The 17999-nt window shown below is 44.0% G+C and overlaps 1 protein-coding gene across 2 annotated transcripts; it reads right to left on the bottom strand.

Moving 5' to 3' along the window:
• Positions 1-892: 892 nt before the first annotated feature.
• pomt1 (protein-O-mannosyltransferase 1) lies at positions 893-13893 on the bottom strand. Of its 2 annotated transcripts, none has more exons than XM_023979134.2 (20): positions 13718-13893; positions 13114-13265; positions 12675-12781; positions 9591-9641; positions 9326-9472; positions 9071-9179; positions 8801-8860; positions 8512-8605; positions 8244-8399; positions 7946-8076; positions 7725-7820; positions 7526-7618; positions 7290-7386; positions 2925-3017; positions 2703-2823; positions 2356-2453; positions 2143-2256; positions 1838-1964; positions 1563-1740; positions 893-1454 (listed from the first exon to the last, which is right to left on the bottom strand). In XM_023979134.2, the coding sequence occupies exons 1-20, from the start codon at positions 13853-13855 to the stop codon at positions 1280-1282; spliced, it is 2337 nt and encodes a 778-aa protein (XP_023834902.1). In that variant the 5' UTR covers positions 13856-13893; the 3' UTR covers positions 893-1279. The 2 variants fall into 2 exon arrangements, with proteins under 2 accessions (XP_023834902.1, XP_023834903.1); XM_023979135.2 differs by having other exon boundaries at positions 13114-13240; positions 13718-13877.
• Positions 13894-17999: the final 4106 nt, after the last annotated feature.

The following is a 17999-nucleotide window of genomic DNA, read 5'->3' as shown; positions in this document are numbered from 1 at the left end:
CACAGCACTATTAGCAGCGGTACAGGGAGGAGCTGGCCCGGGCCGTGCAGGAGAGCCAGGCCCAGACGAGGGAGGTACAGTGCTGGGAGGAACACTGGAGAAGCTTACTGAACACTGACCCAGCTCAACGCTGAGTGAGCACCCAGACTCACCTTTTTTTTCCTGCAGCAATAGACTAGATTAAAATGAGATTTCAGAGACAAACAGATTCATGGTTTGCATTTTCCGTTCTCTTGCTGCCACTAAGGGATTGAGAATACTGCTTAGGCAAAATTGTGTGTGTGACTAATAGATGTCATATTCATCATGGTTGGCTCTATAAAAATGTTTAATACAGACAGTGTAGATTTGTTTCTGTCCGCGACACAATCCGATCGCGGATTGTAGGCAATACATTTACAGTAAACACTGTATAAAATCAAATCAAATCAAATTTTATTTGTCACATACACATGGTTAGCAGATGTTAATGCGAGTGTAGCGAAATGCTTGTGCTTCTAGTTCCGACAATGCAGTAATAACCAACAAGTAATCTAACCTAACAATTCCACAACTACTACCTTATACACACAAGTGTAAAGGGATAAAGAATATGTACATAAAGATATATGAATGAGTGATGGTACAGAACGGCATAGGCAAGATGCAGTAGATGGTATAGAGTACAGTATATACATATGAGATGAGTAATGTAGGGTATGTAAACATAAAGTGGCATAGTTTAAAGTGGCTAGTGATACATGTATTACATAAAGATGGCAAGATGCAGTAGATTATATAGAGTACAGTATATACATATATATGTCGGATCAATAAAATCTGACCTTTAAAAACTATTGTGTGCTGCGCTACGGTCAGAATCCCGGGCTAATTCTTTACAATGAATGCAACATTGTGGTTTATTAAGTTTTTTATTTAAATTGTTATGCAGCCTTAAATTCCACATGAAGAAATGGTTAAAAAGTGGTTAATCACAGTGACATTTTTGGGTAAACATTCCCTTTTGAAATTATACGGAAAAATACTTGTAAACATTTCATGGTTTTCACATTGACCGGAGCTGTAGAAGTGTGAGATGCCTCAAAGATTTAAACAGTTTCTGGACCCAAAGTTCTCTGATCCCATGTAGATGCACTCACTAATAAAATTAAAGTAATCCACTCTACCAAACATGTTTTTAATAAGCCCTTCCTTTGGAACGGTTCCCTTAGGCGCTTCCTGCCCTGTGCAAATGTACGGCTTCGCCTCTCCCCAGTCAGTGGGGGTGTACGGTTAAGACTTAACGTCTGCGAAACAAGATGTCCCAACTGTCCCTCCAGCGCAACGAAGCCAGCTGCTCGGCGCTCAGTTCTGGCTGACCATAGGTGAGAGGACTGAAGGTCCGGAAGGACAGATATACCGAGGACAACCCTGCCAATACAACTCCATGAAGAGCACACCGGAGAGAAGCACACCTAGAGAGGAGGAGAATGTTTTAAAATGGAATGATTAAGACCTGTCATGAGAAAGGCAACCGCGTGACCTGATTCAATCCCAACCCGAGACGAGTCATTGGTGCCCACCTCAGCATGTGTGTGTGCAGGTGCTCCAGAACCACAGGGATCAGCAGGATCTGGAAGGTGAGAGCTGGCAGGTAGTGATACAGGAACAGTGTCTTCTCCATCATGAAGAAGGGCAGGTAGTTGACAGCCCAGCCACCAGCACACACTACTCCTGCCTGAAGCAGCTGGCACCAGGTGTCTGGACAACAAAATCAAACATTACATGCTTTTAACATGCCACTTTGCAATGTGTCAACATTATGTTAGCGTTTACATATTGTATGTCCGAAAGGTACCTTCTGGAATGTCTTCAATTTTCCGTCGCCTCCTTAATAGATACGATAGGAAAAGAAGGACGTACACCACAAGGGCGATGTTTGCCAGGGTCCAAGTGACAAAGTTGCCAATCAGGTGGATCTGGGCCTGAAACAGAGGGTCAAGGCTAATCAAGCTAACACGTGGTTGCGCCATTCCATTTCAATGTAAGAATTCATTAATACACACAACTGTTCAAATCTTGGCTGGAGTACAGTAGAGATATTGGAATATAAAAACACAGCACCCTTGAGTGAATGACTGACAAAGGTCGAAGCAAACCTACATTGCTCGCGGGGTGGAGCCAGTACGCAATGTTGGTATTCATCGTGATCCATTCTAGAGGTGAAGAGCTGTACTTGTGTTCAGAATCCTCATGCTTTACCGTCAGCATCTTCCACTGTCAGACCAACACAAAAGGAGAGAACATGTGAAGTCCACCAATGAAACGGCATCAACAAGGAATCACGTGCTCATAGGTATGCTATCCTATTCTTACCTGTAGCTCCAGGAATTTTGCAACGAAGGTGAGGTTGCGGTTGATGTCAATGTGTGTGGGGGAGTGTAGCTCCAGCTCTCGCTCTCTCTGCTCCAGACCTGAAAGATAAATTAAGCCATTCTCTCAACATAACACCCACGACACAGTAACAATTACACAATGTGTAGCGATTCGATTAAGAAGCCTGAGGAATGAGTTGAATAAATGTGTCATGAAGGTTGTTAGGAATGACACAGCAACACTCAAAAGATGTTATGACTGGTTTCATAAAGGTTTTATGAATGCCTTATGTATAGCCCCTGTAAGTAAAGGGTTACTGAACGTAGCTGAGTGTTCGGACAACTTACTCCTGCCGTAGCGGTGCTCCTCAACATTCCAAACACCGCTGGGCTGGTAGCCCTTGTAGATCTTATCCCCCACCACTTCCAGCTGCCTGTAGCCCCACTCTGGAAGGGAGGAACCGCTCAGCTGCACGTCGACAACATGAGAAAGAGGGCTTGGAGGTTAAACAGATAAAACAGTAAAGACAAACAGTTTGTTGAGAAATCCCCCGGGCTCCCTGAGCGTACCTTGAGCACAGCCGAGGTGTTGATGTGAATCAAACGTACTTCAGAGAGAATAGTCTTCCAGACATCTTGTTCTGCCTCCCTGTTCGCAATGTCCTACAGAAGAGAGTTAAGAACAATGTCAGTATGTTTCTCTTGTGGTCTAATATACTGCATATGTACACTCAGTGGCCAATTTATCTAGTAACGGGTTTGAGCCCCCTTTGCCTCCAGAACAGGCTGAATTCTTTGGGGTATGGAAGCGTTGCTCAATTGGTATCAAGGGACCCTGTGCCAGGAAAACATTCCCCATACCATTACACCACCAGCCTGTGCCGTTGACACCAGGCAGGATGGGGCCATGGACTCATGCTGCTTACGCCAAATCAGGGATTTGTCAGACCAAGCAATGTTTTTCCACTTATAGTATAGCTGAGAGTTTTCAGCTATACTATTCGTGGCTGTTTATTTACCACCACAGATAGATGCTGGCACTAAGACCGCACTCAGTCAGCTGTATAAGGAAATAAGCAAACAGGAAACCAACTCACCCAGAGGCGGCGCTCCTAGTGTTCGGAGACTTTAATGCAGGGAAACTGAAATCAGTTCTACCAAATTTCCATCAACATGTGCAACCAGAGGGAAAAAAAATCTAGATCACCTGTACTCCACACACAGAGACGCATACAAAGCTCTCCCTCACCCTCCATTTGGTCTATCCGACCACAACTCTATCCTCCTGATACCTGCTTACAAGCAAAAATTAAAGCAGGAAGCACCAGTGACTTGGTCTATAAAAAAAGTGTTCAGATGAAGTAGATGCTAAACTACAGGACTGTTTTGCTATCACAGACCGGAACATGTTCCTGGATTCTTCCGATGGCATTGAGGAGTACACCACAGTCACTGGCTTTATCAATAAGTGCATCGAGGACGTTATCCCCACAGTGACTGTACGTACATACCCCAACCAGAATCCATGGATTACAGGCAACATTCGCACTGAGCTAAAAGGATAGAGCTGCCGCTTTCAAGGTGCGAGACTCGAACCCGGAAGCTTACAAGAAATCCTGCTATGCCCTGCGACGGACCATCAAACAGGCAATGCGTCAATACAGGGCTAAGATTGAATCATACTACACCGGCTCCGACGCTCGTCTTACGTGGCAATGCTTGCAAACTATTACAGACTACAAAGGGAAGCACAGCCGCGAGTTGCCCAGTGACATGAACCTACCAGACGAGCTAAATCACCTCTAAGCTCGCTTCGAGGCAAGTAACACTGAGGCATGCATGAGAGCATCAGCTGTTCCGGATGACTATGTGATCACGCTCTCCGAAGCCGACGTGAGTAAGACCTTTAAACAGGTCAACATACACAAGGCTGCAGGGCCAGACGGATTACCAGATCGTGTGCTCCGGGCATGTGCTGACCAACTGGCAGGTGTCTTCACTAACATTTTCAAAATGTCCCTGATTGAGTCAGTAATACCAACATGTTTCAAGCAGACCACCATAGTCCCTGTGCCCAAGAACACAAAGGAAACCTGCCTAAATGACTACAGACCCGTAGCACTCACATCCATGAAGTGCTTTGAAAAGGCTGGTAATGGCTCACATCAACACCATTATCCCAGAAACCCTAGATCCACTCCAATTTGCATACCGCCCAAACAGATCCACAGATTATGCAATCTCTATTGCACTCCACACTGTCCTTTCTCACCTGAACAAAAGGAACACTTATGTGAGAATGCTATTCATTGACTACAGCTCAGCGTTCAACACCACAGTACCCTCAAAGCTCATCACTAAGCTAAGGATCCTGGGACTAAACACCTCCCTCTGCAACTGAATCCTGGACTTCCTGACAGGCCGCCCCCAGGTACTGAGGGTAGGTAGCAACACATCTGCCACGCTGATCCTCAACACTGGAGCTCCCCAGGGGTGCGTGCTCAGTCTCCTCCTGTACTCCCTGTTCACCCACGACTGCATGGCCAGGCACGACTCCAACACCATTATTAAGTTTGCAGATGACACAACAGTGGTAGGCCTGATCACCGACAACGACAAGACAGCCTATAGGGAGGTGGTCAGAGACCTGGCCGTGTGGTGCCAGAATAACAACCTATCCCCCAACGTAACCAAGACTAAGGAGAAGATTGTGGACTACAGGAAAAGGAGGCCTGAGCACGTCCCCATTCTCATCGACGGGGCTGTAGTGGAGCAGGTTGAGAGCTTCAAGTTCCTTGGTGTCCACATCAACAACAAACTAGATTGTTCCAAACACACCAAGACAGTTGTGAAGAGGGCACAATAAAGCCTATTCCCCCTCAGGAAACGAAAACGATTTGGCATGGGTCCTGCGATCCGCAAAAGGTTCTACAGCTGCAACATCGAGAGCATCCTGACTGGTTGCATCACTGCCTGGTACGGCAATTGCTCGGTCTCTGACCGCAAGACACTACAGAGGGTAGTGCGTACGGCCCAGTACATCACTGGGGCTAAGCTGCCTGCCATCCAGGACCTCCTCACCAGGCGGTGTCAGAGGAAGGCCCTAATGATTGTCAAAGACCCCAGCCACCCCAGTCCAAGTCTAGGACAAAAAGTATTCTCAACAGTTTTTACCCCCAAGCCATACGACTCCTGAACAGGTAATCAAATGGCTACCTGGACTATTTGCATTGTGTCTCTTTTACGCTGCTGCTACTCGCTATTTATAATTTATGCATAGTCACTTTAACTACACATTCATGTACATACTACCTCAAATTGGGCCGACCAACCAGTGCTCCCGCACATTGGCTAAACGGGCTATCTGCATTGTGTCCCGCCACCCGCCAACCCCTCTTTTACGCTACTGCTACTCTCTGTTCATCATATATGCATAGTCACTTTAACCATATCTACATGTACATACTACCTCAATCAGCCTGACTAACCGGTGTCTCTATGTAGCCTCGCTACTGTTATTTTTCACTGTCTTTTTACTGTTGTTTTATTTCTTTACTTACCTATTGTTCACCTAATACCTTTTTTGCACTATTGGTTAGTGCAAAAAAGTAAGTAAGTAAGCATTTCATTGTAAGGTGAATACACCTGTTGTAATCGGCACACGTGAAAAATAAACTTTGATTTGAATTGAGATGGTTTGGGATGAGTTGGACCACAGAGTGAAGGAAAAGCAGCCAACAAGTACTCAGCATATGTGGGAACTCCTTCAAGACTGTTGGAAAAGCATTCCAGGTGAAGCTGGTTGAGAGAATGCCAAGAGTGTGCAAAGCTGTCATCAAAGCAAAGGGTGGCTACTTTGAAGAATCTAAAATATATTTGGATTCGTTTAACACTTCTTTGGTTATTAAATGATTCCATGTGCTATTTCATAGTTGTGATGTCTTCACTATTATTCTACAATGTAGAAAACAGTAAAAATAAAAACCCTTGATTTTTATTTTACCTGTATTTAACTAGGCAAGTCAGTTCAAGAACAAATTCTTATTTTCAATGACGGCCTAGTAACAGTGGATTAACTGCCTTGTTCAGGGGCAGAACGACAGATTTTCACCTTGTCAGTTCAGGGATTCGATCTTGCAACCTTTCGGTTACTAGTCCAACGCTCTAACCACTAGGCTATCTGCCGCCCCAGAGGTGTCCATGAGTAGGTGTGTCCAAACTTGACACACACGCGTGCGTTGGTTCCAGTATCTCAGACGCGGGTGGCTTCCTGGGCTTTTCACGCACAATAGTGTCTAGGGTTTATCGAGAATGTCGGCGGCAGTCCTGTGGGCGAAAACAACGACTTCTCATCAGCGAGAAGGAGAATGGCAAGAATCGCGCAAGCTAACAGGCGGGCCACAAACAAGCAAATAACGACGCAGTACAACAGTGGTGTGCAGAACAGCATCTCAGAACACACAACTCGTCGTTCCTTGTCACGGATGGGCGGCTCCAGTGGACACGCGATCACCAACACTGGACAATTGAGGAGTGGAAAAACGTTGCCTGGTCCGACAAATCCCGGTTCCTGTTGCATCATTCTGATGGGAGTCAGGATTTGGCATAAGCAGCACAAGTCCACGGCCCCATCCTGCCTGATGTCGGTGGTGTAATGTTTTTCGAACACATTAGGTCCCTTGATACCAATTGAGCAACGTTTCCATGCCCTGAAGAATTCAGGCTGTTCTGGAGGTAAAGGAATGGTCCAACCCGGTACTAGATGGGTGTACCTAATAAAGGTTAACTCTTTTGTGGACATTGGAAAGAATCACAATTCAAAATAATGAGCATAAAATGAGTGTATACGTTATTGTGATTAAATGCATGTAAAACAAAAAAAGGTGCAGTATGAGGTGGTGGGAGTGTGTGTGTGTGTGTGTCCGTATGTCTCACCACTTTCCAGAGATTCTGGGCTGGCATTGACACATTGAAGTCAATGTAGCCAGACACCTCCTGTGCGTGAGGACTCATGGGAGCTGCAACGTCGTGCCTGAGAGACCATAGATAATACTAATGATGAGGTTAGGCAGTAGCTAAGCACAGTAACGTGACTAATATATTGGTTACAGATACATTGGCTGGGGGCGCAGACGGAAAAGGCGGTGTGCAGAACCGTGGCTATACAGTACGTGTTGAGGAGGCGGGAGGTCATGCCGTGAAGAAGCTGGACAACATCACCATGGCGAACAGGGCGGGGAGGGCTGCTCACAACAAGGTCTTGTCTGGAAGAGAATCAGATAAACAACATAGCAACCGTTTAGTGGATAAACACTGCATCACAATGTGGGGGTGTTCTAGACATCCAAATTAAAGCTGGCCTGCACAAACCTGCCTGGATCTTTGATTATCCACCAATTGTTGACATCTTTGAACGGATAACAGGTCACTTGCTGCTGGTGAGAGCTACCACGCCCATTTTCATACCTTCAGAGCACCAAAAAATAAGAAACTGGTCATGCTGCAAGAACAGAAATGCACTACATACTAGTGTTGTCACGTGCATGGTCCAGATCTGATAAAATAATTGAGAACCAGAAACGCCCCCTCACCTGATGGGATAGTTGGCCTTATGGGAGTGTAGCCAGCAGGGGATGGGTTTACTGGAGACACTGCGGAGGGTCACCTGAGAGCCATAGACCACCTCCAGAGGCTGACCCTGAGTGATCCTGGCCAATCCTCCCTGAATACAGCCAAACACACTAGATATAACCCCAAATGACATGCAGCAGAGCAGCGCCACTACCCAATGTCAAGTCTTTTAAAAACACTTCATAAATCCAATAGAACATTTTGGTGGGTTGCTTGCCATCTCAACTGGATCTCAGAGAGAGAGAGAGGGATGCTGACCTCTAGGCTGGCCTGGAAGGCACTGCTCATCATCTGGTCGTGTGGGCCACTGCGGTAGAGCAGGTTCAAATGCACATAGAAGAAGCCCAGGTAGAGCAGTAGGGGTAGGACCACGAGGGCCAGGAAGCGGGTCACTACCTGCATCAGCACCACACTCTGCACGGTTGGGAGACACTTCAAACATTAGCAGTATGCTTCTGGGAAGTCAAGCTGTCCATTTGAATTCATGGATATATTCATAAACAAAAAACAAACCTAATGAACTCACATTTCTCAGTGCTCTGTCCCCAATAAGTTGCCACGTGTGCACGGCCGCCAAGCCCAGCAGCAGAAAGTAGGTGAACAGACCCATGTACTTCACTCTGATGAATGGGAGAAGCAGACCGTTTACACATGCATGCAAACAAACCCAAACCTTCATAAGTGAGACCTAAAGAGGTAAACACCCACAATCGCAAACATGACCATGGGATGACTGTGAAAAACGGTTTAAACTTCAGTTTTCAATACATTAATTTCCATCCAATTAGTTTTAAAATGTGGCTGATTGAACTAACCCCACAGCACAGGCACATGTGACTCCAGTCAGCACCAGCCACGCCAAACTGACTGGTGAGCTAAAAAGGACGAAGAGAAACATCAGCTGGCACGTACACAGGCTGAGAGCACGCCGAGCGGACACTACACATCAACCAAAATCAAGGAAGTGGGGTACATTTCTGCTAATCGCCACTGAACATGGTTTGTGTTGGTGTGTGTTAAGATGTGTTGGTGATCATGGAATGACAACCCCTTCCTAGTAGGTACAGAGGAACTGCAACACTCACCCGCGTTGTGCATTGTGAAATCTGAGGTAGGATACGACAGCGAGCAGCAGGAAGAAGATAAGCACAGATTCCAGCAGCATGAAGCGGGACTGAACAATCAAGGAATTCTCTGTTTCACAAAAACAGAAAATACATAGTTGATCTTACGTCACTCAATGGAGATAGCAAACAATGAGCAACAATGGAGTCAAAAATGTAATATACAAATCCAAATACAACTTTGACTGTATAGGAGGAAGTATAGGACAACATTACCCATGAGGAAGAGCAATGCAGCCCCCAGTGCTGTGAGGTGTGAGTACCCAAGTTCCACTACCAGAAGGTAACACAGGGGTACACACAGTGACCCCGCCAGGGCCGGTATCAGTCTTAAACTCCATACAGGCACATTACTGGAGTACTCTGCAATGAATCATAAGAAACAACAACTTGATTAAACAACTTAAGAAAAGCACATACATTCAGATGTTGGGAATTAGATCTAAAGATGCATTGGCAATGTAGTAATTAGATTTCCTACCTGCTCCAATCCTGTTCCAGATAAAGTTACCATCAAATCCACCAAGATAAGCTGTATAAATTAGAGAAACAACAATGAGTATTATTCAAAGTCTGCTATTCCCAAACTGGGGTAAGCCAAATAAAAATGTGATTCACATTTTCAAACAGCCCATTTAGATTTTCCAACGGGGCTAAACATTTGGGTGATGTTTTTTTCTCGCCTGAGTAGCCTTGTTTCACTGACAAAAATAAAATTAAACCATTTAGCGTTCAGCGAATAACTGTCAAATACAGCTAGCCTTGTCAAATAACTAATATCCAGTCACATTAACCGTTACTCTCTTGCGGGAATTCCACTAACGGTCCGCATGTAGCCAAACGTAGCTGCTGCTCATTCAGTTTGCTCGAAAATGGATAAATGGTTAAAAAAAAGTAAGGCCCGCATCCATAGACATGTATAAAAACAACAGATACCATGAATAAGAAGGGGCTAGAAGCATCTTATATGGTAAGCTACTGAGTGACTAGGACAGGCAAGCCCCATACTATTGTGGAGGACTTAATTCTTCCCGCTGCCACGGATATGACTGGGACAATGCTGTGGGAAAAGGCCCAAAAAACTATACAGACAATGCCTTCATCAAACAACACTGTTTCACGACACATCAATGACATGGCAAGAGATGTTTTTGAAACATTTACTGCTTCGCATACAAGCCAGTGAACTCTATGCGTTACAGCTGGATGAGTCAGATGTGGCGGGCCTGGCACAGCTCCTGGTATATGTCCGTTACGTTTATGGGAGGTCAATTAAGTAAGACATCCTCTTCTGTAAACCACTGTAAACCAGGACAACAGGAGAGGATATTTTTAAAGTACTGGACAGCTTTGTGACATCAAATGGACTTTGGTGGTCAAGATGTGTTGGTATCTGTACTGATGGTGCAAAAGCCATGAGAGGGAGTCATAGTGGAGTGGTAACGTGCGTGCAAGCAGTTGCTCCCGACGCCACTTGGGTACACTGCAGCATCCACCGAGAGGCTCTTGCTGCCAAGGTAATGCCTGACAGCTTGAAAGACGTTTTAGACACTACACTGAAAATTGTCAAATTTGTTAAAGCAAGGCCCCCGAACTCTTGTGTATTTTCTGCATTATGCAATGATGTTTTTTTTATTTTATTTTTTTATTGAGAGATGAGCTTAAAGTTCTTTACTGGCCATAATTTTCATTGTCTGACCGTTTGCATAATGATAAGTTTCTCACACAACTGGCCTATCTCGGTGATATTCTTTCTCCCCTGAAAGAGCTGAATCTAGGATTACAGGGACTCTCCGCAACTATATTCAATGTGCGGGACACAACTGAGGCTTTGATTAAGAAGTTGGAGCTCTTCTCTGACTGCATAGGACAACACAGGTCTTTCCATCATTGTATGATTTTTTTGTGTGCAAATGAACTCAAGCTTACGGACAATGTCAAATGTGATATAGTGAAGCACCTGAGTGAGCTGGATGTGCAATTACGCAGGTACTTTCCTGAAACGGACGACATGAAGAACAGGATTCGTTATCCCTTTCATGCCCTGCCTCCAGTCCACTTAACAATATCTGAACAAGAGAGCCTCATTGAAATTGCAACAAGCGGTTCTGTGAAAATTGAAATTAAATCAGAAGCCACTGCCAGATTTCTTGATAGGACTGTACTCAGAGTATCCTGCCTTGGCAAATCGTGCTGTTAAGACACTGATGCCCTTTGCAACCACGTACCTATGTGAGAGGTGATTCTCGGCCCTCACTAGCATGAAAACTAAACACAGACACAGACTGTGTGTGGAAAATGATTTAAGACTGAGACCCTTTCAAGCACATCTTTCTCATTAACCTGTGGTGAGTTATTCACCATTTTTGATGAACAAATAAGGTTTTATATGTAAAATAAGGTTTTATATATTATTATTAGTGTCCTGGTCCCATAAGTGCTCTGTCACTTCCCACAAGCCGGGTTGTGACAAAACCTCACTGTGTGAGTGGCAGGCTTACAATGATGGCAAAAAACAACATTTGAGAGTGCGCTGACCCTGGTGCTAGAGGGGGTACGCAGCTGGAGGTTTAATGTTTGAAGGGGTACGGGACTATAAAAAGTTTGGCACCACTATTTTAAGTGAAGGGATTAAAGGTTCATCACAAAATGAATTTCTGTGTAAATGCTAAATAGAATACACTACATATACAAAAGTATGTGGACTTCAAATTAATGCGTGGACCTTCAGATTAGTGTGTGGACACCCTTTCAAATTAGTGGATTAGGCTACTTCAGCCATTTCCGTTGTTGACAGGTGTATATAATTGAGCACACAGCCATGCAATCTCCATAGCCAAGCATTGGTAGTAGAATGGCCTTACTGAAGAGCTCAGTGACTTTCACCGTCTTGGATGCCACCTTTCCAACAAGTCAGTTGTTCAAATTTCTGCACTGCTACAGCTGCCCAGGTCAACTGTAAGCGCTGTTATTGTGAAGTGGAAACGTCTAGGAGCAACAACGGCTCAGCCACAAAGTGGTAGGCCACACAAGCTCACAGAACGGGACCGCCGAGTGCTGAAGCACGTAATGTGTAAAGATTGTCTGTCCTCATTTGCAACACTCACTACCAAGTTCCAAACTGCCTCTGGAAGCAACTTCAGCACAATAACTGTTCGTCAGGAGCTTTATGAGCTTTATGAGAGCAAGGCCTAATCGCCCATTAGTGCCCGAACTCCCTAACGCTCTTGTGGCTGAATGGAAGCAAGTCCCCACAGCAATGTTCCAACTAGATGTGGAAAGCCTTCCCAGAAGAGTGGAGGCTGTTATAGCAGAAAGAAAAAAAGGGGGGGGGGGGGTCCAATTCCATATTAATGCCCATGATTTTGAAATAAGATGTTCCACGAGCAGGTGTACACATACAAAACATTTCAGTAGATTTCATACAAAACTACTCCAGAGTCCAATGGCGGTGAGTTTTACACCACTCCAGCGGACGCTTGGCATTGCGCATGGTGATCTTAGGCTTGTGTGTGGCTGCTCGGCCATGGAAACCCATTTCATATTGTAAGGGTTCAGTACTTACCTCCAAATGCTAGAATCATGTGACCAAGAGGTGGACCACTCTCATCAATAAAGAAGACCTGCTTTGTGTAGAGAGATACAAACTGTCCATAGTACACCTCATCAAACCTGTAAAACATCAAAGAGGGTTTCAGGGTAAACTACTGTCTTATTAAAAAAACTTAATTTGCCTTATCTACCAAGGGCAGTCCAGTAGCTGTGACAGTTAGGGGGCAGTATAGTATGGGCTACTGTTGTTTAATGTGGGTCCTTCAACACCAGGATTTGCAGACTTTTGTTCCAGTACAGTTCTAGACTTAACACACAGATTGATTCAACTAATCAGTGGCTCTATCAGGTGTGTTCCGTGTTTCACACTGGGTTGGAACAAAAGCCTGCACACCCTATGGGATCCAGACCAGGAGAATTACATAGAGGTTGGATATACAGTAGCTACTTACACTACAGCTTTAGGGAAGTTAATTCCATACAGTCTGGACAAAAGTCCAAGGGCTGTCACCATCACCAAAACCAAGTTGATTTCGGTTCTGATCACAATAGGCAACTTGATAGACGTCAGCATGGCTCCTGTGTGCCAAGTTGTCAGCATTAACTACAAGGATTCAATCATAACCAATGACAAAATCAGACAATTGTTCCCACTTTACAATCTAGTTAACAATCGAATAAAATACGAGGCTAGAGACTGATTGGATCCATGATGCTTGCATGGCCATAATTGTCTGTACAAAATGTAGCCAGCTACTGCTCGCTAACATATGGAGCAAAGAACATCACCTATATGCAAATAGGCTACCCATTGAATTACATACCGAACAATTTAGGATATCTAGGCTACCTCTGTTGTAAATACATAATTCAGACTGATTCCAGTGTTTCCCCTAACTAGCTAACTAATTATACCTAGCTAACCGACTAGCTAACCTTTACGCACTCCATTCCACCCACTCTTAGCAAGCTAACCTTAGCCTTTAGTCTTCTAGCAACATTTGAGGACGCGAATGTATATTATTAACTAGCTAGGTACGATGGCCATACAATTACCTTTAATTTGGCACTGTTTCGGAATGTCTCAACATTTCGATGCCAGCACGGCTTTCCATCAGTGAGACCATAAATCGGTAATCGACTTGAGGGCCTGCTGCAGTGGAGACGATGGCCGCGTTCAGACGTTGCATGCATCAACCAATGCTTGCGTGCTACCTCATTGTCTGTGTCTTCGACTGTAATTAATGCCGCGTTCAAACAGTGTTGCATCTTTTTTGGCAATGTATTCAAGTTAGGAATCTGTGGCAAGACATCAGTAGGTTTATAATTGAACACATTTATGACGATTTTACACTATTGTGGAGAGATGTACTGCTTGAAATCTTTACTTACGATAGAAATAAATTATTATTATTTTGGCAAAATATCATATTCACAAATGTAAATTTTCAAACAAAACACCACATTTTATTACCTTACAAAAATAAATGTAACTATATTTTAAGACAATTAAATACTATTATATATAAAAATATATAATAAAAAAAGAAGAAAATAAAAAAGACAATACAAAACAACTGGGAACACCTCCATGGTCTCATTACACTCCAGCTTGGAATTCCGAGATGGATGACCGTTCAAAACGATTTTTCCCAGTCTGAGATGTTTTTTTGTCAGAGTTCCCAGTTGTAATGAACTCGGTAATAGGGGAACCACATGTTTATTTTTTTATTTTTTATTTAACATGTCCCAGATTGTGCAGTTACATATGTTGTCCCTTTGTCCCGCAACCAAACAATCAAGACTTCATATTCATTTGATGAGAATTTACATTCCAACCTATTTATTTTGCAATCACGTTGCGCTTATGACAGCTATACAACTCAGTGGCCAGTAGTGATGGGTCGTTCGCGAAAGAGTCGGCTCTAAGAGCCGGCTCTTGTAGTTGAACGTTGGGAGCCGGCTCGCATATCAGAAGAGCCGAATCTATTTATAAAAATATTTTTTAAAATTCAAATATGAATATTCATTTTTTTATTTTTTATGAATAGAATTAACTAATTCAAATGAAAAAAAAAAATAATAATAATATAGGCCTAAATGCTCAAATCTACACATTCGTTCTGACTGTCTGCTCAGACTAACAGCCTCACCTGTTGTTCCTGTCAATCAGACACGCAGTGTCAACCAATGAACCAAAGATGCGTGAGGGAGGGCTGAGCCAACTCACTCACAGTCACACACTTTGCAGCCGAGGAGAGAGAGGAAAGACAGCCGTGAAAACAGCTGGAAATTTAGTCGGAAGTACAGTAGCATTTGGATGCATTTTAATAATGTAGACAATGTTAGAGCACAGTGTAGAATTTGCCAAAACAAAATCTCATATTAAGCCGGTTCTACGCACAATCTACACCGGCATATACAAACTGTGCACCCAACTGTGAAGCTAGCTGTAGCGGAGCTTCGAGAAACTAGCGGGCATCCACATGTGGAGATGTATACACTCAGTCAAGTAGGTCTACTCCGCGACCCACAGCAACGCAGTCTTTCTATGGACCAGTTTATGCCAAAGTCTATGTCTGTAGCAAAACAAGGCCAAATTGATATTGCATTGGCTAAAATGATTGCCACCGATTTCCAGCCGTGTAGGACAAAGGTTTTAGAAAATATAGCAATAGTCTAAATCCAATGTACAAATTTCCAAGAAGGAAAAGCATTTCAAAATCACGTATTCCACAACTGTATGAGAGCACATAGGCTTCAGTGTGGGAAAGAGTCCAAAAAGCTACTGCAGTTTGCCTTACCACTGACTACTGGACATAAAGGGAAAACACGTCTTACATGTAACTTCAATTAAGATTTTTCGATGTCGAGCTGTCTTCTGGACTGCTTTGAGTTCAGCGACAGACACACCCCAGAGAACTTGGCAGAGGAACTGTTAAGAGTGGCCAGAGAATGGCAAGTAGATGGAAAAGTGGTCTGTTGTGTTAGCGACAATGCAGCTAACATAACCAAAGACATGAACATTTTTAAATGGACCCATCATCCATGTCTTGCCCACACAATCAACCTGATTGTAAGAGATGCTCTGAAGGTGATGAAGCCCATTGTGGACAAAGTGAAAGCAGCTGTGGAATACTTCCACAGGAGCACAGTAGGTGCTGAAAAACTAAAGTCTACACAACGCTAGATGGGGATGCCTGAGTTGAGGCCAAAACAAGACTGCACTACAAGGTGGAACATTTTATATGTTGAAGCAGTTTCTTGAGTCAAATGATGACATCATTTCTACCCTGGCCATTGTCAAAGCACCTGTTGATGCTCTGACCCAAGAGGAATGGGAGGTGGTGGAGGAGGTGTGCAGAGTCCTGGAACCCTTTGAGCAGGTCACTGTGGAGAGAGGTACAGTGGAGAGAGGTACAGTAAGCAGTTATTACTACATTATTTAATCCAGTATTTTATATATATATATATATATATATATATATATGAGCAGTAGATGAGAATGTAGTATCAGTAGACAAAACATGAACCTGAACTAATAAGTTACTGTTCTCTCTTTTCAGCTATGTGACAGCCTCAAAAATGATACTCCTGTGTAAGGGTCTGCAGCGAATCAGAGCCAGCCGCCAGAGAGAATCAAATGTAACCACAGGACATGTAACAGAGGGGTGACAGAAGAGAGGGACCAGTTTAATGTTTTAAGTGGGATGCTGCAGTTTTGCACATTATTTATTTTTCTTTGATATGGTGCAATATTCTATTATGTTGTTCAGATTATATTTGTTTTGAATGGTTAGATTTATATGCACTTTGTTTATATACATTAAAAAGTTATACTTTACATGCAAATGTTTAATAGCATTCTTTTTCATAACAAACCAATGCATTTTTAAATACATTGTGGTTATGGTAATGATTCTAATTAGAATTGTTTTAACACCAATCATAGTCAAACTATTGCAAACTGTTTGACTTGAAAAAATACAAAACATATTTTTTTTTTTAAGAGGTGTTTGGGAGCCGAGCCGGCTCACTGAAAAGAGCTGGAATGCCCATTACTAGTGGCCAGTTTGTTCAATATGGTCTAATTACAGACAGCAATTCAAGGCATTTCTTTACATTGGTGTTCTTTGATGTCAGGTAAGGCTCATTGGTACCTGCCATTGGTTGGTCCATTGATTTCTTCCAACTGGCTGGTGTGTTTACGGACATATTCAATCAATCCCTATCCCAGTCTGCTGTTACCATATGCTTCAAGAGAGCCACCATTGTTCCTGTTCCCAAGAAAGCTAAGGTAACTGAGCTAAATGACTATCGCCCCGTAGCACTCACTTCCGTCATCATGAAGTGCTTTGAGAGACTAGTCAAGGATCACCTCCACTCTGACACCCTAGACCCACTCCAATTTGCTTACCGCCCCAATAGGTCCACAGATGAAGCAATTGCAATTACACTGCTCTAACCCATCTGGACAAGAGGAATACCTATGTAAGAATGCTGTACATCGATTACAGCTCAGCATTTAACACCATAGTACCCACCAAACTTGTCATTAAGCTCGAGACCTTGGGTCTCGACCCAACCCTGTGCAACTGGGTCCTGGACTTTCTGAGGGGCCGCCCCCAGGTGATGAGGGTAGGAAACAACATCTCCACCCCGCTGATCCTCAACACTGGGGCCCCACAAGGGTGCGTTCTCAACCCTCTCCTGTATTCTCTGTTCACCCATGACTGCATGGCCATTCATGCCTCCAACCCAATCATCAAGTTTGCAGACGACACTACAGTGGTAGTGATTACCAACAACGACGAGACGGCCTACAAGGAGGAGGTGAAGGCCCTCGGAGTGTGGTGTCAGGAAAATAACCTCACACAACGTCAACAAAACAAAGGAGATGATCGTGGACTTCAGGAAACAGCAGAGGGAGCACCCCCCTATTCACATCGACGGTACAGTAGTGGAGAGGGTGGAACGTTTTAAGTTCCTCGGCGTACACATCACGGACAAACTGAAATGGTCCACCCACACAGACAGCGTGGTGAAGAAGGCGCAACAACCTCAGGAGGCTGAAGAAATTTGGCTTGTCACCGAAAACTCTCAAACTTTTACAGATGCACAATCGAGAGCATCCTGTCGGGGTGTATCAACGCCTGGTATGGCAACTGCTCCACCCACAACCGTAAGGCTCTCCAGAGGGTAGTGAGGTTTGCACAACGCATCACCAGGAGCAAACTACCTGCCCTCCAGGACACCTACACCACCCGATGTCACAGGAAGGCCAAAAAGATTATCAAGGACAACAACCACCCGAGCCACTGTCTGTTCACCCTGCTAT

This window comes from Salvelinus sp. IW2-2015, linkage group LG33, assembly GCF_002910315.2.
Source record: "Salvelinus sp. IW2-2015 linkage group LG33, ASM291031v2, whole genome shotgun sequence".
Taxonomy (NCBI): Eukaryota; Metazoa; Chordata; class Actinopteri; order Salmoniformes; family Salmonidae; genus Salvelinus; species Salvelinus sp. IW2-2015.
The sequence above is the reverse complement of the archived record's forward strand: the minus strand, read 5'-3'. Positions and strand labels throughout refer to the sequence as shown.